The sequence below is a fragment of the Lycium ferocissimum genome, chromosome 8 (genome assembly GCF_029784015.1).
Source record: "Lycium ferocissimum isolate CSIRO_LF1 chromosome 8, AGI_CSIRO_Lferr_CH_V1, whole genome shotgun sequence".
Lineage (NCBI taxonomy): Eukaryota > Viridiplantae > Streptophyta > Magnoliopsida > Solanales > Solanaceae > Lycium > Lycium ferocissimum.
Genome location: NC_081349.1, coordinates 31,036,006 through 31,061,987, shown reverse-complemented (window position 1 = coordinate 31,061,987; position 25,982 = coordinate 31,036,006). Strand labels below are relative to the sequence as shown.

The window sequence follows — 25,982 nt, the reverse complement described above, 5'->3', positions numbered from 1 at the left end:
AAATAGTCACTGAAAATTATTATTTTGAATAGGGGCAATTAAAATGCCTTTTCGGGGGTTTTTTAAATTTTGCCCCTATTTAAATTTTTAAAATTTTTCCCCCCCTTAAAACTAAAAGTTTGGTTTCAACCCACAAACAAAATTTTTAAAAAAAAATTCGGCGAGTTAAAAATTTTTCACCCCCCCCCGCCCCCGTACCCCCGGGGGAATTTCCAAAATTTTTACGCCCTTCTTCCCTTTGGCGACGGCGACCCGGACCCGAAACATAATTTTCCCCAAGTTTACGCCGGCCGAGTTCCATTGTCACCCCCGGGTTTTTAAAGAAACAAAAAAACCCCCCGGGGGGCGATTTTTTGGGCAATATATATATATATTTTTTTTTAATTTTTTCTTTAAACAAAGTTTAATAAAATTTCATCAAAATTTTGTACCCCAAGGCGTTGCCCCGGGCATAAAAAAAATTTTTTATGGTTTTTTTCTTTTTACTGGATTTTTGTTATCGGGGTTCGAACTCGGAACTTCATGTATTCGCCCACCTTTCCAAGCGAAGAGCGTACAACTTAAAGACCACAAATATGAGGGGGCAAAATTTAAAGACCACAAATTTGAGGGGCAAAATTTAAAGACCACCCCAAAAGAAGGGCAATCCGCGCAAAAAAATGTATGAATACAATATGGAGTTCATATTACTAGATGAACATTATGACAAATCAGTCAAAATGTTTCTGAGAGGAAATTGCATACAAGTTACCTGTATAAGTTATGATCTGTATAAGTCAATAAGGTGATGAAACCAAGTCAACTGCAAGTCTATCTTTTAACAAAATAACATTCATAATTTTGCTGCCTCAAATTCTTTTAATTTTTTTTTTCTCCTAATGAAGAAGATCAATAGCATGGTGCAGATTATTTTAAATGTGTTCGACCATAGGATTGAGCTTCCGACACTTGCCACTTAAACCAAGCTTAAAAATTTATCTACAGAGATAAGTATTTATACCAAATCAATGAATATATGATACGTATGTTTACATTTATTTTTATTCTTAAGCCATATTTAAATAATATATATTTTCTATCTTGCTTATTCACTTCATCGTAATAAACTAATAGTTTGAGGTAAATGTCGGAACATGAGGTCTTAAAGATCTTTAGAACCTTCAGCTACACATTATTAAATTCTACAAAAATTGGCCAATTTATTCCAAGAAAGAATAGATTTGTTGACTTCTAGAAAGCCTTTTTAAGTCACAACTCACAAGTGGTAGAATTTAGAAAACGAGACACATTTGTCTTGTAGAAAATGGCATTGACCAAGTCTTTTGTACCCTATAATACATATATCCATTAATACTGCTTCTTGAACTCCAAACAAATTAGAGGTAATTTGCATACTTTAATCCAAATTTTAAGCCATTCTTGAATTCAAATTAGAGCTATGAAACAAGATCATCTTCATACTTTAGACCCTTTTGTTGAATCAAAAAGTGTTTACAATCAGCAAAGCAAATTATCAACCACACTTTTACCATGCAACGAACAAAGACAAGAAGAGAGTGCTGATATAGAGTTCCAAACTTGTGAAGATATCACAAATGACTATTTTCCTTGTTCTCCACCTCTATGGACTCAAAGACCATTAGGAGTCACCAAAAATCAAGCTTCTACCGTACCATGCTATGACTATTTTGGCAATCCTTTTCCAGGATCAAGATCACAAGTAATCAGAGTCGGATTCAGATTTAAATTTGATGTGTTCAACCGTTAGATTCTTATAGCTGAACAGATTCTTATAGCTGAACCTCATTATACTTTTGAAATTATGAGTTCAAATATCATATTTATTGTGATTTATAGTCAAACCTCTCTATAATAACATTTCACTAACGGCCAATTTTTTCTTGGAATCAATTTTTCACGTTATGGTATACTATATGTTGTTCTTTATAACAACATTTCTCTATAGTAGCCAAAAGTTATCTAGACAAACGACGTTGTTATAGAGAGATTTGACTGTATATATATGTGCTCTGCATCAGAATACTGAGACTGTTTGCATATGCAGGAGATCAAGAATGGTAGGAGGCACCTCATGGAGATGATTCAGGACTTGCCAGAATCATCATTTGAGCTGTCATTGAAAGATATTGTTGATGATCAACAAAGAACAGAAGAGAGTAAACAGGCTACAACAGTAAAAGGGAGCAATCAAAAAGTTAGAATGCCACAACAGAGAAAAACTTTGAACAGGAGTCAAATATCAAGAAGTGAAAGCATGGATAGTGGGGTTTTCCTACTGAAAATGTTCCTCCCAGCTTCTATAGGTAGCAAGAAGAAACTAAAGCCAAGGAACTGCTCAAAAGTTTCTTCAAAAACATCGGTTGATGAATCAGAGAAATCTGTGAATAGGGACTGGTGGAGGATTATATATCTAGTTCTTAAAGATAATAAGTATAGCAGAAGCATCAAGAAAAGCATGAGTGCCAATAGCAGCAGCAAAAGCAGGTAAAAGTTCATCTTTTCTCCCAATAGAACATCATAAAGCCTAGAGAATAGAAAGTCAGTGAAAAAGGGCAGCCCGGTGCAAGAAGCATCAAGGATCGCACCCCAAAAGGTTGTGATGTAGGCAACCTACATTGACGCAAGCATCAGTGGTTAATTCCAAGGCTTGAACCTGTGACCTGTAGATCACACAGAGACAACTTTATCGTTGCTCTAAGACTCTCCTTCAGAATGGGAAGTCAGTCACACCCACACAAAAAAAGACATAGATTCTTTATTGTAAATTTTCAAGGCATTAGAATGCATGAACCATAACTTTGCCTATCTGCAAAGCGTAGTTGACACCAAACCAAGATTAAAATTTGATGAGTCCAGCCGACTCCAACTATTTTTGGGAGGGTCCATAGTTATGAGTGTTTTTGTGTGTGTGTGAAATGTTAAACCATGGGCTGAGACTTGAGATAACTTTTTAGCTATGTTGCTCAGACTCTTCAAAAATGTCGTGGGGTGCATGTCGGATCCTCCAAAAGTAGTGCATTTTTGGAGGATCCCACGGGGGTGCGGCAGCATTTTTGGGAGTTCGAGCAACAAAGCTTTTCAGTGTAGATAAAAATAAAACTTCAGCTTAAGAGGAATTGGCAAGTTAGACACTATTTCAAATTGGATACACTTTGCCACATTAATAAGCTCACTATGGCAAGAAGCAGATTGCACGTTGTGGGAGCAATCACAAAGTGAGACACGTGACTGACCAAAAAACCAACAATATCCTCTTCATCAAACATATCACACAGCTTGGACTAGACACTTTTTTGTACCAGCTTTCGCAAATAATATAATAGTAATAGTAATAATAACCTCTAATCTAAAAAAAAGCATCTTGTTTAAGGAAAAAAATAATCTAAGAGTTTATAAATGTATTAAAAAAAATTATATATATTTGGGGCCGAGGGAATTTTAACTAAACAATTTAGTTGCAAATAATGTATATATGCTCAATGTTGTTTTATTGAATTCAACTTCTGGTACCTTAACATCTGTTACCTGATATTTGCAGGCTGGTTGAAAGCAACTGCAAAGAGAGGAAACAGAGAGGGTGCTTCTTTTAGTTTAGCAGCAGAAAAAAGAACAAATAGAATAATACTGCCAGGATGTAGAAAAATAAAGTTGCAAATATAGTGAAGTTTCTGCAAGTAATACTCCAGCACAAGCTTTTTTCTGTCACTGTGGTCTTGTATATCATTTACAATCATAGTTACAATGAGGTTTTAGGCTAAAGAAATCCAGCTATGATAATGCAATTATGCCTACAGGAAAAGAATTCACGGCATTTGCAATAATCTTTTATCAATAATTTGATTATCTTTATTCTTTACACTGACCATCAATCTTGTATATAAATCTAGTGTATCATCAATAATTTGATTACTTTTATACTGACCATCATCAATTTATCACAGCTCTACTCCATTATTCGGAAGAATCGACTATGCTTAGCACAACGGCAGAGTCTAATAATCTTTTTTCATAGTTTTGAAAAGAAAAGAAAAAAAACACGTTTTCCTGTTAAGTAAGAGGTTCTTTCAAGAACAAAGAACAACAGTGGAAAATCAAAATTTAGTGGTGGAAAAATGCTGAATGAGGACTAATTAATTTGAATGAAGTCAGAAATTATTAACAAAATGACTAGACTATTAATAGTCAAAACTAGGAAGCTTATATGACTTGGAAGTCAATTGATTTGAGAAGACTCAAAAGTCATGGATGACTTTCCCTTCCATCATCTACCTCCATATGTGCTATTTCCAATTAGACTTGGAAGTCAATTGATTTGAGTATTATCTAGTTTTTCTCTTCTTTAATTATCGATCTTGAGCAATATTTGTTGATTGCAACACTTATTAGTCCTACCTGGAAAAGATTCAGTTAGGAAAGTGGCACATACCCGGGGGTAGCGACTATTTATTGAAAATGCAGGACTCTGCTAAGCAGTAACACAATGAATATATGGTTTGACACCTGCCCGATACTAGAAGGTCGGAAGGGGAAGTTTTATAAGCTTTGAATGGAAGCCCATCCAAAAACACTCCAGCAAGGTATTGTAAACATCTATTGATAAATAATAAATGGTAATGATGTTACAACAACGAATCTATCAAGACTAAATCTCTAAAAAACATCTCTTGAGTATAGGCAATTGGTATAAATCTCAGTTCAAACTAAAGAATCCCTAATATTCTGATGAGTGTGAGCCTACAGAGGAAGAAACTTTTCATGAAAAAAAGCCATGGATGTTGTTCAAGTACTGCAGCAGCTTCAGTATCCTCTGCAGATGAAGCATTTTAGTCCATAACGCATTGCATTTTCATCTTGCTTCATGTCTGATTTGACTTGGGAATAGCTGCTTTTTCTTCCCTGGTATATGAATAACTCTACTTACAAAAGGAATACAATAGAATACACGAGCGGGCTAGCAAAGACGAGTGACAGGTCATCAACATTGGTCAGGTTGGATGAGCTTCATGCTTTTTCATCAGATTCTATAGACACTAAAGTTGTGCATACAAGAGTTCATTCCACGTGTCAGGGATGCCGGGTAGGCACCAATGCAAGCAGTCGTTTATACCTTCTGATGCTTTTATACTGTAATGAGATATATGACCCTCGTCCCTTAGTTCAGAAATAGCTGTTATATCCAATAACTTAACCTTTGTGCCCTTCACAGCATCCCCTATAACTGGATCACTTGATTCCTCTTGCTGGACTTCATTTCCGTTAGTAAATGGAATAGTATTGTCACATCGACCTCCAGTATTCCAGTCCCCATTGAGGAAATGTCTGGGGGATATGGTCCTGAAGAAAGCCTTAAGCTCTGGACGTGAAGCGATCTGGGAATCAAGCCATCTGGAAATACTATAAACTGTGAAGTTTTTAGCATTTCCTATTTCTGCAAGCTTCCTGTCTACAACAGGCTTTCCATTTACATGCATCACCCATCGGTTTGCGTTAATCTTCCCTCTGTTCCAGTGATGACCTGTATTCAGCACCACAACATCAAATTGATCAAGATATTTCCTCAAAAAGGCAGGAGGTTGATCCAAGTTCATGGCAGACTTTGTGGCAGGATCTGTGACATTGAAGGGCTCTATACCACAAAGACTTGCTGACCAGTAATACAAAATAGTGGTGTTTGATTTTGGAAACGTATAAGCCCATCCATCAGGACGTACAGCTCCGCGTGGTTTGACCAAGCCATACTTCCATCCTATATTTTCAACTTCAAGTTTATCCTCACCACCAGTGACCATACACATGAGAGATTGGAATTGCTGTCTGCCAAGAGAATCTCCAATAAAAGCAATAGTTTTGTCCTGCATTCTGAAATTACATTACATTAACGGGTTGAAGCAGTAAACGTGAAATCTACTCAAAATAATTGGTTCAGGTTTGATTTTTAATATCTCATCTCTTTGCAACACCTTTTACTATGTTTATTTCTATCAATCTCTTAACACATCGGCGACTACAATTTTAATTGCAGAACAGCATATTCCTGAATATCAACATAAGGTGATATCAAAACTTAGTAACTAATTCGAACTTCAGATAGACACCGGCATAATATGTAACTCATATACTTACCCACCTCACTCTACTGCATCTGAATCAAAGATTGCAATGATTAAGAAAAAAGGGATGTATACCTTTTCAAGAATTCTGAACCGTTAAATTCTGGCATCTCACAATTTTCTGGTTGCCAACGATATCCCTCATAGGAAAAGTCAGTACGTTGGGTCAGTCTGCAAGCCCACATATCTGATAACCATTGCTTACATTTAAAACCAGAGTATAATGGTCGCCTACTATCTGCAATCCACCTGCCTTTAGCAAAATTGCAAGCTGCAAAAAAGGAACAGGAACACGATGATACAATATCAATCTTTGGTCTTTTCAGATGAAACGTCAAATGTAACAATTAAATTAACTTACGTAAATATACGTTGCTAAAGATTTTGTGAGAATTTTCCCATTACACATCAATTTATTCAAGCCAATTTCAGAACCAAACTTGAGAATTTTCATAGATTATAGCAGTCAGGAGAGATATTCACAACCAAACTCAAAAGGACGCTAAAGCTTCAAAGACCAAAACAAGCAGTTTCTCCCAACTGGTATATTATGTATATCAACGCAGTGAATCTCAATCCCATTTTCTCCTATTTTTTGCATTGATAGGAAGTCATAGAGAGGATTATTTACTTTAACTGAAACATGAACTCCAGTTATGGTGCAAGCGGTCCATTGGGGATCAGTGTTTTTTTTTTTTTTTTTGGTCTTGGAAGAACTTAAAAATGAAAAGTGTTTTGGCGGTATGCAATCTTTGGTACAATTGGTTAAAATAGAGTAACGTATCTAATTATAAAGAATGTTGTTCAGAGAATTTCTGCACTTCTTTTGTTGAAAGAGAACTTTTAACTCTTTCTCTCAACTTAATATGTGTCTCATCTCTTCCCCTTTTATCCTAAAAAAGTTCTCTTCTTGTAATTGATCTCATAATATGGTATTAATACCGATCCAGCAAAAGAAGATTTCAAATTCTTGCAAAACATTTAAATAGATTAGTCCAAAAGCAATCGTCTCTTTTAAACATATTCTAAACTGGCATTGTGCTTTATAACAATCCGTCAAGGCAAAGAGAAAGCAACAAACAAAAAGTCTACCATATCAATCAACTCTTGAAGGGAAAAAGCAAAAAGCCTACCATATCAATTTTGAAATTTAATGAAAAAACAAACAGAAATGTTACCTTTTCTTTCTAATTGGGAAGTTATAGTTGTTTTATCATCTCTCCTTTTAGTGAAAGGCGTGACTGTGACATTCTTAACAGAACTATCAGATACTTTCAATCTATTTTCCTCTATTCTGCCTTCTGCTATTTGTGAATTTGAATGCTCGTCCACTATTTGTTCATTTGATCTCAATGATACTGCAGATTCATCCACTGAAATCTCTACAGTAAGAAATACAAAACAATAAGAATGGAAATAGAAGTAAATACTTCATTTTTTTTTTATTTTTTTTTTGAGATCACTACCTCACTGATACGAGTATGAGCCATAGACTATATAACATCACATAATGGTGCTATAAACACCAAGCAGGAGGAAAAGAGAGGTAAATAAAGTTATAAAGATTACAGCTCCCAATACAGCAAAGGCAGGTCCAAAAAGACACAAACTTTCAGAAGTTTGAAAAGAACTGTTCCTTGGCAAAGTTGTATCTTTACCCTGTTTTTTTTTTTTTTTTTTTTTTTTTTTTTACTTTCTTCTCTCCTATAAGTAATCGTCTTTCCGGCAGTTACTAATTAGCACCACTAATAGGCAATTGATTTTTTTGGACGAAGACATCCAAATTAGAGTTAAAAGGGAAAATCAATTTGATTTTGGCAAGTATGTTGTCCCAGAAGAATAGGCAAATAAGCCAATCAAAAATATCAATCAAAATGATCAGACAGACATGTATTTTGGGGCAGTCCCTCATATCGTGTTGAAGAAGCTGAGCAAAAGAATGTTCAGAGGAAATGGTAGGTTAAACCATAATTCATTATGGCACTAAGCTCAACTGTGCACTAGTCTGACAAACATGCAAAAAGATTAAAAAAGCTGATTGGAAGATAATACAAGATATCTTGACTTTTAAGTTCATATTATCTTCTTTGTCTCTGGTGTAATATCTTTTTTCTGACAAACATGCAAAAAGATTAGTCGTAATGCCCACAAGTTTTCAATCAATTACAAACCTGAGGGCTGCATTATGAACTGATCTTGTGCTGACAATAAACTAGTAAGAAGTGGATTCTTCTCCCAGCACCAAAGAAATATGGTTGTAAATAAGATGGCAGCCAGGAAAAAGGAGAACTGTCCTCCCCAAAATCTACCAACATTTCCGCCTTTCATTTTTCAATGCACACTCCAAGCAGAGATATACTTGTGAGCTGCTGCTGTTCTTCCGCTACAACACAAATGAACTTTTGTACATGTGTGAAGTGGAGAACATCTGGGACATTCGGACAACAACCATCAAGATTTTAGCTACAACTTTCACAGGCCTGGGCTCTTGAAACTAAATGATAGCACTCAAATACAAATGTACTTTATTAAATCAGAACAAAATTTTGGAAATGTTCAAAATTAACAGAACTTCTATCACCTCTTTGTACCTCTAAAAACGATCAGAGCCATGCATACAATCATCAGGAATCTAAGAATTAAAACTTGGAGTATTTTATATCTCGCCTCTCAAGTTATTCATGAGAATTCAGCTAAACAATTCACGATGTCAAATTATGCATATCATATGTCGCGTACAGCATTTCAAACCGGTCATTGCCTTCTCGTGTTGTCTCATATAATTTTCTCTTTTTATGTTTTTTTTTTTTTTTTTTGTAATTTAAAAAGAAAACAATATGATTATTATACTGTCACAAGACCAGAACCACAATCTTGAATACACACTTTGGTGTTAATCTCTTCTTACTATAATAATACCATTTACCGGTAAATCAACATTTCATAAGCAGAACTATTATGAAAATGAACATATTTGCTGCTGAATCAACTATTCATTAGCCAACAAATACCAGCAAGAGCATTATATAAATTAGGAGCAGACTAAAACATAACAGAAAAGAAGAAAAAAAATTCCATAACTTAATACAAGAAAATAATACAGCATTTCCATACCATTAGGTATGAAGATTAAAAATCTAAACTTTTCAATTTCTTGTATAATAACAATAATTCAATTATTACCAGCCATTAGCTATGAAGATCAAAATCATGGAAATATAAATTTTCACATATAAAGTGTACCTATTTTTAACAATGCTGATAGATCCCCCTGACCTTTCTCTTTGTCACATTGGCTGCTATTAATAGATCGATGTATAAGAATTTAATATATATGCAAATGCAGCACATATATATGTACAATTATGGGTATGGTGTTAGGGAGAGAGTTGTCGGGTCGGGTCGGGTCAGATCAATGGAGCTTTGATTTCAGTTTATACCGACAAATAGAAGAAGGAACTGATTAGGGTTAGTTTGGTAAATTCGTGGAAAGTGAAGGTTATTTTAGTTTAGCCGCTTGCATGTGACATAGATTGATTGACAAGTCATCACAAAATCGCAAAATAATACTACTAGTACTTTTGTGTGGTGATATTTGATTGGTAAAAAAGTCAAATAACGTAGACGCTCTTTTAAAGTTGTCAACTTCTTATTTATACTAAATCTTAATTGAGTCTTTTTTATTTATTAGACACCGAACTTATGTAAAAAAATTGTCTATTAAACAAATGTATTGATGGTCTCCAGCAAAAATGAGGTGTGTGATTTACACACGCGGTTGATGTGGCAAAATACCAAGTTAGCAAGTACTTATACAAGTTATCACATAAAGAAACATATAACACTTCCTCAATCAATCACCTTCTTCACTTTCCAATTACAACTCCTTTTTCCCCCCCAATATATACTCTCCATGCTCTTCCTAAATTATATCACATAAATATTGAAGGGTTGATCGTAAAGTTCAAACATTTTCTTTAAGTAAATCAAGCTTAAAAGGTTCATTTCATAGTCTTGAACTGTGTACGAGCTCACATGATAATAACGGGATTTATTGGGATACTTAGATATTTTCACAGCAAAAGTTAGAAGGCTTAAATTTAGTGGACAAGTGCACAACTTAGAGAATTTAGGTTAAGGATGAATCTGGTGACAACTGAAGCAACCGTGAATCTTAATTGTGAGTATGGTTCAACCGTTTCGATCGACAGAAGAAAAGAAGATTGTAGCTTCATGGGCTTAACGAAATATAGACCAACGATGAAAGACTGAGGAGTAAGGAGTATAACTATGAAAGACGACAACTCAAGAAAGGGTTTAGCAGTTCTCGACTGATTAAACTTTGAGTTTTATTTGAATTAGTAGCACTTAAACAATTTTTCTTATATCTTTTTAATGTCAGAACATTTTTATTGGTCTAAAAAAAATTGTCACAAAAGATAATAGTCGACAATTAATAATATGCAAAAATTATTGGGGAGAGAATATCTCTGCCCCCTGAAAACAAAATAAATTACTCGCCCATACTCCTCTTACTTTCAAGCCCCTAAAACTATTTATCTGAAATGTCCCCAAAATTATGATACGCACATGGTATATAAATATACTGAGATGGTATCATGTTCATTTATTTAAAAAACACACTTTTCTAAAAAAAAAAAAAAAAAAAAAAAAAAAACTTCTATGATACCATCATCTTATATACATACATTGTGATGATATCGTGGAGGACTATTTCAGTTCTTTAATGAGACACTCCTCAATCTTTCGTGATACCATCGTGGTACATACATATACTAAGATGGTATTATGGAGGAGTACTACTTCAGTCCTTTCCTCCGTGATACCATCATGATATATAAATATACTGCGATGATATCATATGAAGGAAAAATTTTGGGCGAGAGAATACTCAGGTAAATATTTTTGCCGGTTGGGTAAGTAGCGCAATAGTTTAGGGATGTTTTGTGTTGTTTTCCCAAAATGATTAGCTGATGGGCCAAATGTGTAAGTTGGGCATATAAGAAGTGGGCCGCATAAGGCCCAAAATTGGAGCAAGGAGGGTATGGGTAAAACCCTAAACCCCTTAAGGAAGGACTAGAAGCTTCTACTGAAATCCTGAACTTATCTCTGCATATATAAATAAAATCACAGTTTTTCTCTTGTTCCACACACATACACATAACAGTAAAGCAAAAATCAAGCAGTAGTTGCAATGGCGAAACGTTTGATGCCAACACTAAACAGGGTATTGATAGAGAAAATAACAGCTCCTGCTAAAACTAATGCTGGTATTTTACTCCCTGAAAAGTCCTCCAAGGTCTGTCACTTATTCTCTTTACTTCCTTGAATATCTGATTGAAATTGTTAAATGGTTTTGTGTTTATTGTATTATCAAGATTCATCATAGCTTTGTTGTTGCTTTTGGGGACATAATTTGGTAATTGGTTCCATAGGTAGATTAAGTGTGAAATTTAGAGAATGTCTAGTTTTGAAAACCTTTTGCTTTGTTAAGTATTTTACTGAAATGGGTTTTAATTGGGCAAAAAAAAAAAAAGGGTTTATATGGCCAAGCTCAGAATTTAACTAGTTTGGTTTTTTGATGGTTAATATTCTAGGGATATTTGTAAGTGTTCTTGACAAAAAAAGGGGATAATATAAGTGCTAAATTTGGAGAACAGTGTAAGTGGTTGAGTATTCGATTGAAATGGGCAAATGGGTCAGTGTTTTATTGTGTTATGGAGATTTCATCATAGTTTTACTATTGCTGCCGTCTTTGGGACATAATTTAGTTATCGATTCTATAGGTTGATTAAGTCTGAAATTCAGAGAATACTTAGTTTCTGAATTTCTGATTTGTTGAGTTACCGAATGAAATGATTAGCTAGTTTGATACTGTGTTCGTGATTATTCTGCGTTATTGTGTGTCAAGTGCTAAATTTGGAGAAAACATATAGTTTTAGAAACTTCTAATTTGTTGACTATTCCGTTGAAATGAGTAAATGGGTCAGTGTCCTTTTTTGCTATTGCTGCCGTCTTTGTGGACATAATTTGGTAATTGGTTCAATAGGTTGATTAAGTGTGAAAGTTAGAGACTACTTAGTTATGGAACTTCTGATTTGTTGAGTATCCTAATGTAATGCATTCGATATGGCGAAAAAGATGTGAATTAGGGCTCACATAGCATAGACAGAACTCAACTAGTTTGGTATTGTGTTCGGGATTATTCTGGTTTATTGTGTTTCAAGTGCTAAATTTGGAGAACATGTAAAGTTAATTGAGGCATTTGACTGAAATGTGTCCAATTAAGCTGTACAAATATAGAAGATCTTCATGTAAAAATTATCTCTCCTGTGTGGTTTGCGAGCTATTGCACAGTAGCGGGATTTACCCTGTGCGCACCCGAAGGGTAGCAGCTGCGGGTTCCTTAGTCATCAAAAATAAAAATAAAAATATAGAAGATCTTCGTAGCTGATGTAACTTGTCTTTGATTGAGACATAGTTAATTGGTTGATTTAGTTGTTGTTGGTGTTCTATTATCTTGGATATGTAATTCAATTTTAGCTAAAGTTGTCATCTTTGGTGTTTGTGTGTTCAAGTTTGGTTGAGACTTGAGATGTAGTTGATTGATTAATTGAGTTGCTTGTGTTCTGTTATGTTGTACATGCAATTCAATTTTAGCTAAAGCTGGGATCTTTTGATGTTTGGTTGAGACTTGAGTGCACACTGTTGATTGATTAACTGAATTTGTGTTCTATTATGTTGGATATGTAATTCAATTTTAGCTAAAGTTAGGATCTTAAAGTGTTTGTGTATTCAAGTGTAATCAAGTGAGTCGTGCTAATTTCAGCTGAATTCCGGGAAAGTTGTAGCTGTTGGGCCAGGTCTGCATGACAAGGCAGGAAACTTAATCCCAACTGCTGTCAAGGAAGGCGACACTGTTTTGTTGCCTGAGTATGGTGGCACTCAAGTCAAGTTGGGAGAGAAAGAGTGAGTGCACTTTGTCATTAGGACATTGTATTGCTATAAAGTTAAGAACTTAAATTCATTTTCTTAACATTCTTGATGATCTTCTGGCAGGTTTCATTTGTACCGGGATGAAGACATTTTGGGAACACTCCACGATTGAGGATTGATATATTTGAGTTTGTTTACACATTACGGTGGGAATGATGGGGTTTGGGGGGGTTAGTTTCAAGGATGTTTTTGATTAAGTATTCGAAGTTGACAATTGTGTTTTATATCTAATGCAATGATAGTTGAATAACCTTTGCAGTTCTAGAGTTCTTGACTTGGAAAACTTTTGTATTTGTGCAATTGAGGGGATTGTGGTTAACTCATTATGTTTTAAGGCAAATGTCAAGGGCGATCAATTCAGAATGACGACTATTCTGCTTTTAGCTTCTGATTCCAGCTCTGAGATTGTTGTCTAGAGAGAGAATTCTCATAAACATATGCTTGCACCTTTGGGCTTGTTGGATTCTTCTGGTTTTCCCCTCTTTCTAATTGTTATTATTTGTTATCTTGGATAGGCTTTTAGGGTGTTTGTGTGTGCGGAATTCTTTCTTCAGTTCATTGAAAAGGCTGGTAAGACTAAATAGGGATAGGCCTTTGTAGCTGTCTTTTGTGCTTGGCCTAAAAAAAGGCTCTGCTTGATTATTGGTGTCTATTATTCTGTTAGGTTTGTGGCTGTGGCATTTATGTCTTTGGATTTGGTGGTTGGTATTAAGTGTACAATTAATTAGGTGGGGTGTTGTAAAGGTCTGTAGAGCTGATATTAAACTACTTTAGAATTATATTAGCTGTTGATAGTAGAGAATTTAATGGTTTGCTACCTTCTCTATTTTTTGTGAGACGTGTGGGCGTGAAGTCGTGGAAGCGGAAGTGTAAAGCATATCACTTGGTTTTTGTTTTGCGAATCAAAGGTGGTTCCATAAGCGGCCAAGCTTCCAAATAGTGTGCCTTAATAAATCGTTAGTGGTCAATCTTTTAAAATCTGTGATTTTGATGCCTATTCCTACCAGAATGGGAATGGGGTTCACATTGTTGTGACAATTTCTTTCAGCAAATAAACTTGAAGTATGTTGAGTTTAAAGTCACTTATTGCGTAGATGAAAGATTTAACCCATAACCGATACAAAGGAATTGATATAGCAGAGAAGTAAACAAAGTTGTCAAAGGGATATATCAAAGTTCAGTACACAAAAGTTCCTTAACGGTCATTGGAGGATATGATTAACTTCACGACAAAGGTTATCTAGAAAAATATCTGGTATTGAGGGTTAGCTCACGAGCTCGTTTTCTAGCCTTTTTCAATGAATATAAATTTCATTATTTTCCTATGTGATAATGCTAAATTGCAGTAGATATTACTTTTTAAAGTTTTATGAATTGTGACTAAACGGTACTCAAACTTTTTAAAAAATATACAAGCTGATTAGATCTCAGCTTGTAGAAATGAACATATAAAGAGCTTGAGGTATCTGAATAACACTTACAAATACGTAACAAAACACATTAGAATCAAGTTTTTTTAAAATAAACACGAGCAGATCATTTATAATAATCGTATAGAATATTACATCTCAATCGGATCGACGATATGCCTGGTTAGAGAAAAAGTTAAATGAAATTTTAAATTAAACATAAATACAAAGTAAATTTATATATTTGGTTGTACAGCTTGTTCAATATCCAACAAAATAAAATCAAATGCATGTCAGTTTTTGAAGTCATTCGATCCCGTTCGATTTTTCAAGTTTTTCTTGAACACACATCATAAACAAAACATAACTGTTCGATCCCGAATGTTAATTAGTTAATCAGTCAAACATGTGTATCCAACAAACCAGAACAGCTATTTATATCCTACGTAGATATAACGTGTCTATAAGCTAACTTAACTACCAAAATAATAGTTACATCATTAAGCAATTCTTCATTTCAATTTTAAAAATTATTTGAGTATACGTCCCAAAGAAAGGCGCACCTTATGTTTAAGGCTTACGTCTGGAAGGTTGGAGCTTACAACTTGCACAATTTACGCCTCTTTGTTTGCTCGAAGGCGCTTTTAGTACGCCTCGCCTCGGAACTCAACCAAGAAATGAATTTAATTTGAAGTTCACTGGAAAAGTCAAACATGGAAAGGGAGATATACATAATCCACGACTTAGGTAATAGAATGAAAATGATTCTCTGTATTATTTATTCAAATCTAATGGTTAAGGAATTTAATTGAATTTTATTCGTATATTGACTAAATTATCAATAGATGCTACAGTATTAATTATTTTGCCAAATTTACATTAAGCAAGTTATTATATTTCACAAGGAAACAAAAAGAAGCAAAAAAGGAAAAAGTTGACATAATCCCCATGATTGCACACATTAAAGGAAAAGAATTAAAAGACTTAATTTTTTCTCCTATTTAGTTTTGTGAAAGTATATTTTAATTTTTTAAACTTACTAAGATTTACAAGTAATACTTATGGAAAGTGGGGTGTGGAGTTGGACCCCATAAGTTTAGTGTGTAATAATTATCTGTCCATTTATATATGTGAAGTTTAAAATGTTAATAATATAACATAAGTATAAAATGTTAATAATATTACATAAAGTGTTGGGTTAATAGTAATTCTGGTCCTCAATAATCGGTAAATTTTAATTTTAATCGTTATTATAATATTTGACTAAGGATATTTAACCTTCAATTATTTGGAATATGCACTTTTAATCTATTTGCTGTTTAATATTCACAAATTTTTAGAATTACTAGTTGTTCCATCATTTAATTATCCATGTGTTATGTTAAACTTGTGCTCTTACTCCAATTTTTTTAGAGTAATATACTCCTAAAAATAGTACAAATATAGCATATTTTCTATATAAAGGGACAAAAAAGACACATTTTAATTAATTCAAGGTTAAACGTGTTGAATCATATATCATGAGGACCAAGATCAGAATTTACCAATAACTAAGGAAGAAACAAAAATGCTATTATCTCATATTAAATTAAATAAATAATTGAATGAATTGAAACTGTTGTAAAAATAATAGTAGTAGTTTAAAATTCAAATAGTATCAAGCATTTAATTTTAAGACATCCAGAGAAAGAGAAAATATGAATCAGATTCACCTTCTAATTCTTTTGACACATGCCTTGACCAATCACAGATTTACACGTCATCAACCAAGCTGACATGGCCCCTTTTTTGCATTATAAAAATACAAGCATTTTCTCAGTTTGTCACAACAATAAAAATACATTACATAGAGAAAATAAAAATGGAGTGGAGTGGCATTTTGGTGATTTTGTCAGTTCTTTTTACAGTTTGTATAGCAGAAGAGAAGGAACATGTGTTAACATTAGACCATACAAATTTCACTGACACTGTCTCCAAACACAACTTTATTGTTGTTGAATTTTATGCACCCTGGTAATCCTTTTTAATCAAATGTTTGCTATTAGGACTTTTTTTCGTTCATGGGTGAATTTAGGATGAGTTTTGTAAAACTTGTATATAGATATGAAGAGATTTAAAATGTATAACTTTAAATTCTGAATTCGCCTTTGCTTTTACGTGTCGAAGAGGATCATCTTTTCTTTCTTCTTGGCTTTTAGGAACTTTTTAAATGTTGAGACGACTTTAGGACGAGTTCTGTGTTTTTTCGACTAAAACTTATAAGTACATATGAAAAGATTTAAAGTGTGTAACTCTTGATTTTGAATACGCCTTTGCCTCTACGTGTTGAAGAGGATCATTTTTATATCTCATGTTGGCTTTTAGTATTTTTTTAATGCTAGGATGAATTTAGGACAAGTTGTGTTGTTCAATTGAACCCGTTGATTTTCGGCTAAAATGATATATACATATGAAAAAATTTAAGAATTTATAACTCTCTAGATTCTGAATTCGCCTATGAGTTTATGAGTTGAAGAGGATTTTGTGTTTAGGCATATTCTGTTAAAGGATTTTTGATGATGTTTCTGTTGATTACTAACATTTATATAGGTGTTGTTTTAGTTTTACCTTATGGTGTTACTTTGATCTAATGGATTTTTCTGTTCTGGTAATTTTAAATCTTTGTAAAATAAATTAAAAATAAACTTCAGAAAATTCTTTGTATTTCTTTTTGTGCTCCTTATGTTTTACAACAAATAAAAGAATTTTTTTGTGACTGAGAACCAACCTTTTATCCTTCTCCTATGAAATACTAGATTTAGTTCGCTTGACGTAGACTCGAACCTGTGACATAAGTGGCAAGATTGATGAGTTTGTTTTATCCTCAATAATTTAAGAGTCTTCTTTTTTTTACAAATCTGATAGTCCATTTTTTTTCAACAGGTGTGGACACTGCAAGAAACTTGCCCCTGAGGTACTAACTTTATCAGAATATTAATTTGACATTTTTCACATTTTTTTTTTTTTTGCAAGTCATTTGATATGTAACAAAAATGTTCCTTATTTTTCCAGTATGAAAAAGCTGCTTCAATTTTGAGTAGTCATGATCCTCCAATTGTTCTGGCTAAAATAGATGCAAGTGATGAGGCAAATAGAGGACTTGCAGAGGAATATAAGCTCCAAGGCTTCCCAACTATTAAGATCCTGAGGGATGGAGCAAAGAAAGTTCAAGATTACAACGGTCCTCGCGAAGCAGATGGCATTGTGGCTTATTTGAAGAAACAAGCAGGCCCTCCATCTCCTGAAATTAAGTCGAAGGAAGATGCTGCAAGGCTTGTCGACGAGAAAAAGATCATTGTTGTAAGTGAAGTGGCATGGTTTTTTATCGCTTCTCAATCATTGTTTAGCTTATTATTTCTCAGCATTATATTCTATGTATTGTTGGCTTGTCGCCATGGGCGTAGTTAGGGGGAAAAAGGGGTTCGCGGAGAATTATACCATGTATACTACCTCAATATTATTTTTGTGTCACTAAAAAATATTGGAATTAGCTACTAACTTCGTCGTCTAATCCGATGCTAATCGGCTGTAAAATAATTTCCTGTTTACCTACAGAATTTGTCCGTTGCTAATTCCTGTTATTTTAGTAGTGTGTATATATAGTAGATGTTGAATCCTCTTGGCTTCTTCGTATGCTTACGTCTTTATATTTTGAATTCCCTTAGAAAAAATCCTGGCTTTGCTACTGGTTGTTGTTGGTTAAAATGCTTGTGATTTCTTTCAGGTTGGTGTATTTCCAGAACTCTCCGGAGAGAAATTTGAGAAGTTTATTACATTAGCTGAAAAACTACGAGCTGATTATGATTTTGCTCACACCGTTGATGCCAAACTCCTCCCTCGGGGTGGACCGGTTGATAAGCCAACCATTCGTCTCCTTAAGCCATTCGATGAACTCTTTGTTGATTTTGAGGTTGTATATCATTTTCTGTTATGATTATCTTGTTTGATGTCGACTTGTTTGATATCATTTTCAGTTTATTACTTAACGTGTATTCGTGCAGGATTTTGACGTTGATGCAGTGGAGAAGTTCATTGCAGATGCTAGTATTCCGATTGTCACTATTTTTAACAAAGATCCAGAAAACCAAGTTTATGTTAGCAAATTCTTTAATGGTCCCAATGCAAAGGTATTCTATTAATCAGTAAAGTCTGCAGTTTTATGTGATATATCAATGTCAACATCAAGTCTTTGCTGCTTTATTGTGAATTCTACACTACCATAGTGGAATCTGTTGGGCTAAAACAACTCAAAGATACTCTTAACATAAAATTTGGGCCAAAGATACCTTAACATTCGTTCTTGAACATTGTTCACACGCACTCAACACTGGCCAAGCCCACATTGTTTTCCTCAAAAGGGCCCCCAAAACCCGGACGGTTTTCTATGTGAGACATTGTTCACACACACTCAACATAATCTGCATCCCTTCTTTTTCTTTGACAAAACAGCTAATACTATCTTCATATCTTAAGGAATTGACATTTTCTTCTCCGTAAACGTGATATGCAGGCATTGCTTTTCGTGAACTTTAGCACTGAGCTCGATGCTTTTCAATCCAAGTATAAGGATGTTGCGGCCCCTTACAAGGGGGACGGATTGAGCTTTCTGTTGGGAGATGTTGAGGCTGCTGCAGCTGCCTTCAATGTCAGTAACATTCTTTCAACCTATCTGATTAATAATATTGGCTTTGCCAATGACCATATAACGACACACATTAATTTTTCGTTTGATATATGTATCGCAGTACTTCGGACTGAAGACCAAACAAGCACCTTTGATCATAATAATGGAGAAAGATGGCGAAAAGTATCTCAACGCACATGTAAAACCTGATGTTCTTGCTTCATGGTTGAAGGATTACAAGGTAATGACTTATGCACTAGAGAAACAGTACATTTTATTTTACTTTTAGGCAGAATAGATCGAGACTCCTCTGAACTTGACGACTTTTATTCGGTGCTCACCTGAACTTTATATTGGCCTAATTACCTCGGTCAACTTGGCAATTTAATAGCCTCGACGCCCCCCCCCCCCCCCACCCCCCCCCCCTCACCCCCCCAGGATGCTGATATGGCAAAGAGTGTGAATACACTGTCTTTTATGCTCATAGGAGGGAAGAAAAAATCGGAAAATCAACTTCAAAGTGGAGTTTCATATAGCTGCAGGATTGAGGCGTAGTAGTAGTTAATTATTTTTTTGTTGCAGTTGTTGTGTTCGACTAGTATTTTCCTTAGTTAAGGGTCATTTCATTCGGAGTTTTCTGCATTTAAGCGACGTCTTGCTAATTTTCCTTAGTTTTTCCTTTTTCACTTTGTTACAGGACGGTAAATTGAAGCCATATGTGAAATCAGAACCAATCCCTGAGGTTAACGACGAGCCAGTGAAGGTGGTTGTTAGGGACACTCTTCGAGACTTGGTTCTCAACTCGGGCAAAAATGGTACGTGAACCAGTGCTAACACTTTGACAATGAATTACTTTTGTTTCATTTTTGTGAACTAATATCTTGTTTGGTTCTTTCTAAAACAGTATTGCTAGAGTTCTATGCACCTTGGTGTGGCCACTGTAAATCACTAGCTCCAATTTTGGATGAAGTAGCTTTGTCATACGAAAAAGATTCCGATGTTCTGATTGCAAAACTTGTAAGAATGATGGACTTAAATTACCTTTTAAACAAGTTGTTATGTTAATTCTGACAAACTCGCGATACACTTACTTATTTGTACTCTTCTGAATCAGGATGCAACTGCAAATGACATTCCTAAAGGTGAATTCGACGTTAAAGGATTCCCAACTTTGTACTTCAAATCTGCTTCGGGTAATTTATCCCAGTATAACAGCGAGAGAACAAAAGAAGCCATCATTGAATTTATTGAGAAGAATCGTGATAAGCCTGCTGCTCAGTCGGAATCTGTGCAAGCTGATTCCACCACATCGGAATCAGTAAAAACAGATTCAGCAAAAGATGAGCTATAAGTGAGTTAAATTCTTGTTCTTTCATCTGATGAGTATAAAGATTACTGCATTTCTTGTTGTGTTGAATTACTCGTTAGATCGTCGATAGAATGATCAAAGGAAAGTTCTGATATAATTCTACTTTTTATCTCATTTTCAGGTTTTTGGGATTGTTTGACTCCATGGAGGACTCAAGTTTTGTTGTGGATTTGCTGCTTTTTATGTTAATCTTTGAGTTTAGGTGCTTTTTGTATTACAGTTAAATGGTTGCATCATGTGCACCATTTTATGTATCAGTCGTAGCTGAATCTTGACTATTATTAATATCAATTCACAAATCCTCAACTCAGTATTAGTTATTTTCAGTTTTCTTTGTTCAATGCTCCAATGAAATTTAGCAAATGATCAATGGATACTTGTTTGTACTAAAACATAGATTTTAATTTGGTATTGGTTTCAATTATATCTTAATAATAGAAGAAGTTTATTTTCAATGGAAGTCTATATAGTTTTCCTTTATCTTCTTATTCAAAATATCTGGGAGATTTTGACAATCCACAACAGAACAGGCAAAAATAATTGAATTAATGGCCAAGATGCTCATTTTAAACTTATTTCTAGATCTGCTTCATATTTGTTATACCTTTTTAGGCTGATGTCGGTTTTTTTTTCCACTCGGTGTTTGGTATCCGTTTTGAAGTCGACTAATCCGGATTCGCGCCGGAAAGTCCTACTTTGTGTGTAAAGTGCTCTCGACCAAAGGCACGACACAACTCACCGGGCTCGGGCTCAAACGGAGACCTCTAGTTAAGAATGGAGAGATATTTAACACCTTTGGTGGTTAAGTCGGTTGTTATTTAAGATTATCTCATGACAACTCTACATGACAAACTTCAACTTTTGCAGACTGCTGTTTTGTTTTGTTTCTTCCATCCACACCCCACCCCATTCCCTTTTTTCTATTTTTTCTGTTTGCTTGATGTCAATTAGCTGGTTTTATATGCATCACCTCATGTATCCATGCAACTGACTGGCAAATTGCAGTTGAGTATTTAAAAATAGAAAAATCCTTGCTCATTGTCCGGTTCCGTTTCACATGACACTTTGCTCCCTTTTTTATTTTTTATTTAATCTGTTCTGAAAAGAATGACACTTTTTCTCTATCTTTAAACTTTGCGTTTTGTGCTTAATGGGACGCTCTTATAGCCACATAAATGTCATGACATGCTTAAGTTTACAAACTCTAAGGACACTTTTGTATGTCGCAAAAACCTTTCTTTCTTAAACTTCGTATCTAATCAACGGAAAAGGGTCAAATTTCTATCAAAATGGTTAAATATACCCCTCGTTATACTTTGCGTCTAAATATCTTACCGTTATACTTTCTTTAAGTTGTATATACCCCTCTATTATACTTTGGGTCCAAATATACCCCTCCTCCGTTAATATTGTCCATGGTGGACATGAGATAATGCGCATCGACAACTAGGACAGGTGCTCGCTACCTCACCACCCCCAACCCATTTACCCCTCTCTTCCCCTTCTTCTTCCACCACTACCATCTCCTCCCCTCCACAACCTTTGCCACCATTAGCACCACGTTCATCTCAATAGTTAGACTTAGGTAAAAATTACTTAAAGCACTCATCAAACTGAATACTTCCACTGATTCCAGTGAAGATCTTTCTCCTTTTTTGATTAAAAATGCAAACTGAAATACAAAGTTGGATACTCATCCCTTTATTTAATTAATAGTTAATTTTGTTAATTAGTACTATAGAGAACCAAAAAACGCACAATTACCGTGAAACCTTGTTGTTTTTAATCAAAGCAAGCATATATATATTTATAGCATGTGAAAACTCAATAAAGAAAACAGAGAGAATAAAATTTTCAAAATCATGAATTTTCTCAAAATGTTTACTTAGAATTGGCATAGGTTGATGTCAGTGGTGGCCCTCTAATATGATGAAGGTGGAGATGGTGGTGTGGTGGTGCTAATGGTGGCAAAGGTTGTGGAGAGAAGGAGATGGTAGTGGTGAAAGAAGAAGGAAAAAAGAGGGGTAATGGATTTATGCAAGACTGCAATAACATAAGGTATATTTGGACTCAAAATATAACATCTTCATATTTGAATAAAGTATAGATATTTGGACCCAAAGTATAACGAGGATATATTTAACCCTTTTGTGATAGTTCAGGGGTATATTTGACTCTCTTCCGTCTAATCAATCACCGCCATATAAGATAAAACAGAGAGAATACATGGTTTGCTATTACTTTTTAGCCTACTTTATGCAAGACTGCAATAACATAAGGGTCTAAACATCTTCATATTATACTAGAATCTAAGTAATCATTTCGGACCCTCTAAAATACTGTCGCACTCGTGTCGGATCCTCCAAAATACATAGCTTTTGGAGGATCCAAAACATAATCCGCGATACTTTTGAAGAGACCGAGCAACATATGTCAACAGAACAGAAGAAAAGAAGTCCTAAAAGATCTTTAATACTCTTAACTAATCATGGTTGTGCATACACAGAAATGAACAAAAAAAGGGTCTAAAAGATCTTCATCCTACTAGAACCTAATAAATTAGTAGTAATACCATTAACTCCTTGTGCAGTAACAATATTCATAAGTACTACTATTCTTACTATTATTTCTTGATTTGTGCATGTCATCCTTATGCAGCAGCCATGCTGATCTTCTCTTCACGATTCCGACTTCATAATATAGTACTCAATTTATGCCTGTCATCCTTGCACATCGGCCATGCTGATCTTCTCTGTATCGTTCCGATTTTATTGTCTGGCATGACTAGCATCCTTTTTCTTACCCCATTCATGAATCCTCAAGTGAAGCTCAGCAGCAGCAATCAAGAAATGAACAGCTTGAGTTGGTGTCAAAATTCTCAAAATATCTTTAAGTGTCCTTAGCCTCAAATCATCAGCTTTTCTCAACACATCCAATAAACCTTCCTCTTTTTTACCAATATTTGTCTTGATTTTCTCTTCTTCTTCTTCTTCTTCTTCAACAACTTGTCCTCTTTGTTCCCTCATCATTTCACTCACTACATTAGACAATTCCACCATTGATGTATCAGCCACACTTTCTTGAACTTTTGCTAAATTTTCACTTAACTTTTTTTCTTCCCTTATTGTCTTATTTTGCAACTCATCAATTTTCCCAAGTTGGCTACCACTAAGATCTCCTAAATCACCAGTTCTAAATCCTCTGATTAACTCATGAAGATTTGCCTCAAGTTGGATACCAGATTTCGAGTACAACAAGTGAAAAGCCATACTAGGCCTCCACCCTCCGATCCATAAAAACGCGTCTTCAAGATTACTTCTCCATGATGGATGCAACATGCCCAAAACATCAACATTAGCGCATCGCGATTTTTCTGTATAATATTCTTCGTAGTGTTTCATGACTCTCTGAATTATAGGTGATAGGATCCTGTGGTTGTTGTTGTCTTTCGAGGCACGCACAAGCTGATCCAAATCTTGGTTTTGTTCGACGAGCCATTGTTCGAAGAATTTGTGAAATGTCTCTTCATTTTGAACTCCGTTTCTGCTAGTATTCATCAAGTGGTTGGCCATGATCTATGAAAATGAAACAAACTTGCCGTTGGAAATATATTAGAGATGGCAGTACTAATTATTAGAAAAGAATGCTTGATTAGATTAATAAATAGATAAGAAGCAATAATAATTGATAAGAAAAGGTACCGTGTCAAGGCACGCTATGAAAGACGCTTCGGCGTTATCCAAGTGTGAATAACAAAGCGATGTCCTGCTCTCAAGATACAAAAAATCACTTTAGAGATCTTCTATTGTGCTGTAGATAGAAGTTCCGAAAAACTCTAAAATCTTGCTAACCTTTTGTAAGAATTTAGACAGGCAAGAGATTATTGAAGGGAGTGAAATAAGGGCATAAAGTACGAGTAATAAAGTGACATCTTGTTCCCACGATATGAAAAACCACTTAAGGCATCTTGTATTGTACTTCAAAATCTCAAAAATTCTTTTATAAGAATTTAATTAAAGTGAATAGGCAAGAGATTTTTGAAGATATTGAAATATAAAGACTCAAAAGGATGAAATAATGGAAACTCAAAATCTTAGGGAAATCAATGTTTGATTTTTTGGGTTGATGGGGTAAGTATTTATAGAGAGTTAAATCTAAATAGATGTACCTTCTGATCATTTCTTCAGTAAATAAAGAGATGTCTCCTACAAAGACTGGACAAATATTCCGTCTCTTTTCAACAATAACAACATTAAATTTCCAAATCACTCAAAAAACAAAAACAAAAAAACACATGAAAATTAGGATTGTTAGGACAATATTTCCAACAAGTATATATGAACAAAAGTTGTACATGCATACCTGTTGTTTGCATGTAAAACGAAGTCATGTCATGGAGAATGTGGATTTTTTGGGACAAAGTTAAAAGAAATTTATAGGATTATATAGCCGACATGAAGTTTTTTTTTTTTTTAAAAAAACCAGAGCATAAGAACCGGTGGGCAACGTAAGCAGTAATAGCTAGCTATATCTAAGACTCAGTATCTGGCTGGAGTTGCACAATATTTTGACAGTCATATTCCAAAGAGACTGTCCACTTTAATTTATTGGCTTGTATGCACTGTATCTAGTGGTTGACCATATTCATTTATGATATACTTCAAACTTCAAACATATTACATACTAAACAAGTGTTTTTTAATAGTAATAGTGTTCAAGTCAGTTTGTGCATCTAATTTTACGAAATATCTACTATTTTCATTAATATAGGTATCAGTCTCCGTTTATCAATGCTCGGACATATGAGAAGAAATTATCTAACATTTTTACCTCCACTAGATTTTGAACCTGAGATCTCACGAATCTTAAAATACTAGACAAGTTTTTCTACATTTACAAGACACTTTTATACTACTAAATGTCCAAATTTATATAATCAACGTTTTTTTAGTCTATCCTGCACTCATGCTTTACTATATTTGGAGATAATTTAACACTCTAATGAAAATTTGTTTTTAATAAAATAATTTATACCCATATATATAAATAGTTAATACTTATTTTAGATTACAGAGTTTGAAAGTCTTCTTTTCTTCGGATAAACAAAACTTTGGTGTTTCTTCCGGTAGTTCATTTTTGTAAGCACAATATATGCACGGGCAGTGAATTTTATTTTCGGAAAAGGCCAAATATGTCATTATTTCGGAAATGAGGCTCAAATTTATGTCATCGAACTATTGAAAATGACTCATTTATGCAACTCATCAATAGTTTGGCTCATTTATGCCATCGTCGTAACCAAAATCACTCATCCATGCCATTTTACATTAACGCCGGTTTTTATAATACCAGCTATGACATGTGGCCTCCCATTTACGTCGTTTAATTCGAAT

General features: G+C 34.5%; 5 protein-coding genes and 1 non-coding gene across 10 annotated transcripts; 3 read left to right on the top strand and 3 right to left on the bottom strand.

Moving 5' to 3' along the window:
* Positions 1-1,294: 1,294 nt before the first annotated feature.
* LOC132066827 (uncharacterized) lies at positions 1,295-3,961 on the top strand. The gene is made up of 3 exons (XM_059460029.1): positions 1,295-1,720; positions 2,066-2,505; positions 3,560-3,961. Exons 1-3 carry the CDS (start codon positions 1,439-1,441, stop codon positions 3,609-3,611), a joined length of 774 nt encoding a protein of 257 aa, XP_059316012.1. The 5' UTR covers positions 1,295-1,438; the 3' UTR covers positions 3,612-3,961.
* Positions 3,962-4,589: 628 nt separating this feature from the next.
* On the bottom strand, positions 4,590-8,644 carry LOC132067983 (protein trichome birefringence-like 14). Its single transcript, XM_059461427.1, has 4 exons — positions 8,303-8,644; positions 7,310-7,513; positions 6,207-6,402; positions 4,590-5,880 (listed from the first exon to the last, which is right to left on the bottom strand). The coding sequence occupies exons 1-4, from the start codon at positions 8,457-8,459 to the stop codon at positions 5,052-5,054; spliced, it is 1,386 nt and encodes a 461-aa protein (XP_059317410.1). The 5' UTR covers positions 8,460-8,644; the 3' UTR covers positions 4,590-5,051.
* Positions 8,645-11,326: 2,682 nt separating this feature from the next.
* Positions 11,327-13,504, top strand: LOC132066826 (10 kDa chaperonin, mitochondrial-like). The gene is made up of 3 exons (XM_059460028.1): positions 11,327-11,451; positions 12,982-13,121; positions 13,212-13,504. The coding sequence occupies exons 1-3, from the start codon at positions 11,347-11,349 to the stop codon at positions 13,258-13,260; spliced, it is 294 nt and encodes a 97-aa protein (XP_059316011.1). The 5' UTR covers positions 11,327-11,346; the 3' UTR covers positions 13,261-13,504.
* A 2,866-nt stretch (positions 13,505-16,370) lies between these two features.
* On the top strand, positions 16,371-20,900 carry LOC132067981 (protein disulfide-isomerase-like). Of its 2 annotated transcripts, none has more exons than XM_059461422.1 (11): positions 16,371-16,570; positions 17,480-17,510; positions 17,609-17,896; positions 18,321-18,506; positions 18,598-18,723; positions 19,107-19,241; positions 19,342-19,461; positions 19,918-20,035; positions 20,125-20,237; positions 20,335-20,571; positions 20,711-20,900. In XM_059461422.1, the coding sequence occupies exons 1-10, from the start codon at positions 16,419-16,421 to the stop codon at positions 20,569-20,571; spliced, it is 1,506 nt and encodes a 501-aa protein (XP_059317405.1). In that variant the 5' UTR covers positions 16,371-16,418; the 3' UTR covers positions 20,711-20,900. The 2 variants fall into 2 exon arrangements, with proteins under 2 accessions (XP_059317405.1, XP_059317404.1); XM_059461421.1 differs by having other exon boundaries at positions 20,335-20,575.
* Positions 20,901-23,041: 2,141 nt separating this feature from the next.
* On the bottom strand, positions 23,042-25,162 carry LOC132067982 (protein DOG1-like 3). 4 transcript variants are annotated; one of them, XM_059461423.1, is made up of 3 exons: positions 24,758-25,162; positions 24,291-24,354; positions 23,042-24,164 (listed from the first exon to the last, which is right to left on the bottom strand). In XM_059461423.1, exons 1-3 carry the CDS (start codon positions 24,766-24,768, stop codon positions 23,358-23,360), a joined length of 882 nt encoding a protein of 293 aa, XP_059317406.1. In that variant the 5' UTR covers positions 24,769-25,162; the 3' UTR covers positions 23,042-23,357. The 4 variants fall into 4 exon arrangements, with proteins under 4 accessions (XP_059317406.1, XP_059317409.1, XP_059317408.1 ...); XM_059461426.1 differs by having other exon boundaries at positions 24,952-25,159; XM_059461425.1 differs by having other exon boundaries at positions 24,291-24,440; positions 24,758-25,158.
* LOC132069037 (U6 spliceosomal RNA) lies at positions 23,283-23,382 on the bottom strand. Its single transcript, XR_009417608.1, has one exon. It is a non-coding gene; the product is annotated as a U6 spliceosomal RNA (small nuclear RNA).
* Positions 25,163-25,982: the final 820 nt, after the last annotated feature.